Here is a 6,307-nt window from a genome sequence, read left to right on the forward strand (position 1 = left end):
CAAAGCTGGCAGGGGTTTGGGAGGTGGCATCCTCTGCTTGCCCCACTACCTATAGGTAGCAGACCCTGGCATTTCCACCTTATGCCTTATGTTGGCCATTTAGTATCTCTCAGATCTACATCACTAAGAAAAGGCACTATGCCAGTTTTTACTGATGGCTGATTTTTTTTTAAAACCACCTGAGTAGCTGTTAAATAGCTTTGGGAGGCCCATTTAGCTGCCTGAAAAGCAGCATAGTGTGTCCTTTCTCTAATGCTTGAGTGAACAGTGGCTCTTTGGGATCCTGGTTGCTTGCTAGCAGGAAGAGTTAGCAGAAGGCTGGGAGCAGGAAGCCAGTGATGGCTAGAGCCATGTTTAGTGGCTCTTGTTGCTCATTAAATGGAACTGGGACAAATTTTACAAGGGACTYTCTCTTTTGCAAAAGATGAAACCATTTGTGGTAGAGCAAAGGCTTGTGCCCCACCAGTGCCTCTCTCCCATTTGCTTCACTTTTTAACTGTGCCACTGACTCTTCTCTGACAATCAACGTCTGTGCGCCTTTATTCCCTTTGCAGTACTAATGGAGAGTTGGGTGTGTGTGGGGGGTATTAATTCAGGGGGAATGCAAGGTTTTGTTGGGGACAAAATAGAAGAGACCAAAGGGAAGGAATAGAAACCTAAACAGGGAACAAATGTGTGGAGGTAATAACAGAACTGGTGTTCGTGCTTGGAAAAAAAAAGGAACTGTGATAGACCAGGCATGATGGGGGAGTGGTGCTTGCTGGTCTTGTTCAGGTGTGTGTGTATGCATTGGAGTTTGGGAAGAGCTTCTGAYTGAAATAATTCGAAATTCTGTATGTCCCAGGGAAGAAGAACCCATAATAGGCCAGGCCGGGAGGGGAAAAATTCCTCTGTTGCTGACCTTCTGCAATTCACAGGCAACTGTCATCCTAGATTATTCATCTCTGTTTTATGTCACTTCAGGTCAGCAAAAGCATCTCCAAGTTTGGAGAGCTCTGCCAAGTATTCTGTAAGCCCCCAGGCACCACCTGAAATATTAATGTTTCTTGCCCAGCGACAGTGACCTATATAGTTGAGAAAACTGTTGTCCGTGGAAATGTTGGTCAGATGCAACTTCACTATCTTAAACTCAGGTTCAGTTCTGTGAATCCTGAGCTGAGACTCAATGCATAATTACTTCTTGGGGATGGTGGGGAAAGGCAATATCAATTTTATAAAGAGAAGCTAGGCTTCATAAAAATTTTCCTTTAAGTAAAGACTGCATTCATGACTGTACCTGCGTTTGATTTCTCAGAACTGATTCTATGTAGCTCAGAAACATTAAGTCTGGGAGAAGGAAGGCCTTAAGAAGCTGATGTATGGAACGGCTGGACTTGAGGTGTCTTCACACACTGAGGTCAAGAATGGCTTCTGGCATGGTGAACAGTGCATGTAAAACAAAACATGGTCCGTAACTCTAGGCTCTTCACTTGGTAGTTGGCAAAAGATTGGGTAGCACATTCAAGGAAAAGGAGAAAAAACAAAAATGGTGTTCAGAAAGTAGATACATACCTCTGTGGTGGGAGGAACATCATCAGTTTTTAACTCTTAGGCATCTTTTGTCTGGGTACTAGAGAGTCATAAAATCTGGGAAGCTTCTCTGCCTCATTTCCTACAACTGTCTGATAATCTTCCTCATTTAAGAAAGAAAGGAGGAGCAACCATAGAGTCTTCCTAGAGCATCTGCATTGTTTTCAAGATTGTCTGAGTTTCAATTTAAGTTAATTTACTCTTGATAGGAGTAAGAAACTCTAATAGTCTTGGAGCATCTGTTATTTTTCTTGGACTTTTTGTATGCTCAAGAAAGAGCATTATTTTTGGCCTTTAATGCTTTTGTGCTGATGCATTGTGTGAAGGTGATGTAATAAATGGCATTAATCTCCCTATTCCCAATAATTGTTTCTGCACAGTATCCTTTACACAAGTCTAGCTGGAATCGCACAAAAACTGCTTAGGCATAGAAAAATGTTTGCAGTTGCTATGTCGATGCTTATTGTGGCCAGCTGTGGCTTGATTGGGGGTTATCATGCCGTTTTAAGTATGAATGAATGGGGGTTATCATGCCATTTTAAGTATGAATGAAGTGAGCTGTTGGTTTTTAGGGTCAATTGACAGCAGAGATATGAGACTAGGGAAAGTACAAATGGAAAAAGGTTTTCTTGCAAGTTTGGGTGCCAGCATGCAGGTGCTGACTTAGTGCACTGAAAATAGGAGGACGGAGAAGGACTATTGAAAAGCGAGAAGGTTATCAGCAGCAGGTTTAGTCACTGAGCACTTACAGACTTGTGGCATTTACCTCAGCATAAGTTCTGCCTCATTAAAACTATTGGGGGGGGGGGAACTTTTTAGTAACTTTGGTCTTATAGTATGAATTTATGCAGATTCTGTGCTATGTATCATATGGTAATAATATCATTGCTCTTCTGCACCCCAAAAGTGGATTTGCCTTATTAAGTAGCCCTGCTTTTATAGTCTGTTTGTAAACCAGTTTCTTATTGAGCATATTTTTGCATGCATATAACTACAAGTTCAATATGTTGCATTATAATGCATTCTGGGAATATGAGTTTTCTCCATCTTGTAATAAGAAGAATTTCTGATACTGCATGTGTGTTGCAGCACATTCTTGCAAAGATTTAAATTTATGTCCTTTCTCTGCAGTCATTTGAGTGGTCTGTGCAGCAGGAAAAGCTTGCTTTGGTTGTAGAAAGCAGAAATATTGCCTTAAAAAAAACACAGATTCCATAATTACTAACCAGGTTTTATAGTGTGAACAGAACCTAAAACCCTACCAGCAACAAGACCTGTTCCTTGCAGAAATAACTTGAAAGACATTTCCAGTTATGTCAGTTTAGACATGATGTCCCCATGTTCATAATGATTTACAAGAGCCTTTTTTCCTTTGCAGAAACGGAAGGCTTTAAAATTGATACCATGGGCACCTATCATGGAATGACTTTGAAGTCTGTAACGGTAAGCTAAAAGTCTTTTTTTTTTTTTAATATGTTGTATAGGGATGATAGTGTACCTGTATGTTTGTCAGCCTTGCCTAGGCTCTGGAAGGTCACTTGAGCTGACTAATAGAATTATTGAAAGTTATTTTCTGTAAGAAGATATTTTAATTTTGGTCTGTACATTTCAGAGATTTGTTGTTCAAGGGATATGTCTACAGTAAAAAAGGTGGGATGGGAAGGCTTTACTGGAAGACTTTTTTTTGTGAAAGTTACAACTATTTTGTGCTTGACTTAAATGAAGATTTTTGCTAGCCTTATCTGTACCTATTAAGGACATGACTTGTTTCATGCTTATAACTGATACGATACTCTCAAAACTGAAGTAATAAAAGCAGGCTTTAGGGTATTTCTGTTTCCTACTTTGAGTTTAATATAATAACAATAAATTTGTTTAGTGGTGGGAGAATTTGACCTCTGCATTATTGTTGAAACTTTCTATCATAGTGAGATTGACAGTTGTTTCTTTCATGTGACTTTATGATGATGTTGGTGTGGATTGCTACACATACAGGTGAGAAAAGAGACCCTCAAACAGATTTCCTTTTTTTGCCAATATTTGTCTGCGCTTTTGGAAGTGGGTTGAATGCTCTCAAACTAATGCTGTTTTGATCTGCTGGTAAGGAGGACAGATGCTACAAAACTAACGTAGAGCCCTCATTAAGGTTCTTGCCATCTGCATACCTATATAAATCTGATGAATAGACAGCACTAAACACTATCCTAAATCTGTGCACTACTTCTAGTTTGCACTCCTAATTTGAACATAAAATAGTATCTAGAATGTAAATTTCGTAAAACCATTTAGCGCTTTTTTGTTTTTTTTTCTTTGTCCAGTAAAAGCTCATGCTTAAGTTGTTCATTGCAAACCTCCTTCGGTCTTAAAATGTTGCCATCTAGTTAATTTTTTAGTATTTTAAGTAAGGAGTCCATTTAGTTCTAAACAGCAGTGTTTCTAGATGAATTCAGAAGTTCACTGGTGAAGAAAGAAAATAGTCCGTTATGCCCAAAGGTTTCTTCTTGCTACTTGCACTTGTTAGTTTACTGACAAGTTCACTTGCTGTTTAGTGAGGGGTCAAGCAGCATCAGGGCAGATTTCCATGGCGTAATGTTGTGTCTGTTTCAGATGGTGGTTTTGTGATTTACTAAATGGGTTGTGTTGAAGTTGTCCGGGGCAGGGTGAAAGCAAGCTTCTAGTAAAGTACAAACAGTCAAAGGTTTTAAACTTCATAGTGTAAGAACTCTGGAAGTGAAAGAATGYACAGTAACTCTAAAAACAGGTTTTTTTCCAGAGTTCATTTAAAAGAAGTAATTATAAGGCTTTTTTGTTCTAGGAATCCTGGCTCATACTCAGTTTGCTACCTGACATTTTGAAGTAGAGTTACTGAGCTGTCCTTGATGGTTTGTTCTGTTAAGGAAGAAAATACAGCTAATATTAGAATAAATCTTTTTTGTAATGTAAACTAGAACTTTTGGAAATAATTGTTTCTTAATGCATGACTGCACATAGAGCCTCATTTGGTGTCACGAGAAGCGTTAAAATTCCATCTGTCATTTAGACATTTTTCTAAGAAAGAACTTCTAAGTGATTTTTTTCTAAGTGAGTTTTTGAGTTTTCCAGACTATTAAAAAGATGCCTTAAATGTTCAGCTCATTCATAAATAGTGGTGACATATTGACTTCGTATTTTAGAGGGGAAGAAATAAATCTGTTAGTTACGTGGCACAGAAATGTTCATCTGTTCTTGTCTAAACTTTGTCACAGTGATGGACCACATAGACCTAACCCCTAATCTTCAGATCGTTTTTTTTTTTTGTATTGAGTACTTATTCTCCTACCAGCTACTAAATTTCACACTATGCTTTTTTCACAGTGTTATTGTGGTTTATCCTGATTTTTAATGCCAGACAAAACTGTGAGGAAATGGAAAAGTAATTTCTCCCCAAAAGGTTAATGGATAAGTACATTATACTCATTGGCTAAACCATAGGAATATAGAGGATAGCATAGGATTTACATCCTATGTTATGTCTTGCCTGCTCTCCTCACAGGAAAGGGTAATGTAATTCCTTTCCTGAACTCATCAAAATCCATCTCAGTGCAATTGAAATGTTAGGTTGTTCTTAGAGGCTGTCTTCAAACCTCAGACCTCCGATTTCCAGCTGACTTACTAATGATGAACTCTAAAACTTTTATTCTTATGCCAGTGTTTTCTTTTGGCTTAAATACCTTGTGTGCTTCTTCTGTGGTGTTTGCTTCCATGACGTATTTAGAGAGCAACCATACTCTCTTGCAACCTCTTATTTTGCCTGGTGAAACCAGTCAAGCCCTCTTCTGAAATAAGCTTTCAGTTCCCATGTGGGTAGTCTCTCTTTAGCTATTCCAGTTTGAATTCATCTTTTTCTGAACATGGAAAAGTAAAATTGTACATAGTATTCCAAGGGAGATTTCACCAGCAGTGTGTGCAAAGGCATTAGGTAGTATTGCCTTGGGATAGATGAGTTGGGTGTTCTTCCTTATCTTCAGTCTTTATTGCTTTCTCCTATTTTTGCTCCAGTTTCCACATCGGTTATGAGCTGCCTATTGGAAGAGATTGTTTGTCCTAATGTGATGGTTCAGTTGAGCGTCTGACATTATTGATAATATCTGCTCCTGCTTTTGATTTGTTTCTCTCAAGTGTGTTATTGATTATTTTGGCTTCCTTGTCACACCTTGTCCTTTATTTTCTTTGTCTGAACTATGTTATATTGATTATTTTGGCTTCCTTGTCACACATTGTCTTTTATTTTTTTGGTCTGAACTAAACCTTTTGTTTTGGTGGCTAGTGCTTACCTTAAGAGGCTGATGGAGCCATAAGCTTGCAAAAGTTAAGCTCTTGCTAGCGACAGGAAAAACTTTGTAGATATCTATTTATTAGCTGAAACGTAAACTGTGGCCCACTGTCTGGAGTTGCCTATCCGCTTCTCATGTAAAATGAGTGATCTGTTTTTTTCGTTGTTGTTGTTGCCTGCTATCTTCCCTGTCTTCTGCTTGCTCTCTACTTCTTATTATAATTGTTTGTAATGATTTATATGAAATGTGCAAAACTTCTGGTTTGTATTTGTTCTTGCTGAAATATGAGTTGTCCTAGATGGTTGCTTTTTTTAATAGCAAAACAAACTTCTGCATTTTGACTGCTTTCTTTTCCACAGTGATATTGGAAACTTTCTTAGCATTCAAAATTTGTGCCAGAACAGATGGTGAATGGTGGGCTTTTT

General features: G+C 38.3%; 1 protein-coding gene across 1 annotated transcript in view; it reads left to right on the forward strand.

The window, feature by feature from the left end:
* CDC73 (cell division cycle 73) overlaps window positions 1-6,307 on the forward strand; it is a 103,763-nt gene that overhangs the window by 26,985 nt on the left and 70,471 nt on the right. The window contains exon 10 of the mRNA XM_026089174.1: window positions 2,948-3,012. Coding sequence (XP_025944959.1) covers window positions 2,948-3,012 — 65 coding nt within the window. The remainder of the gene's footprint in view (window positions 1-2,947; window positions 3,013-6,307) is intronic.

This window comes from Apteryx rowi, unplaced genomic scaffold (assembly GCF_003343035.1).
Source record: "Apteryx rowi isolate R43461 unplaced genomic scaffold, aptRow1 scaffold_80, whole genome shotgun sequence".
Taxonomy (NCBI): Eukaryota; Metazoa; Chordata; class Aves; order Apterygiformes; family Apterygidae; genus Apteryx; species Apteryx rowi.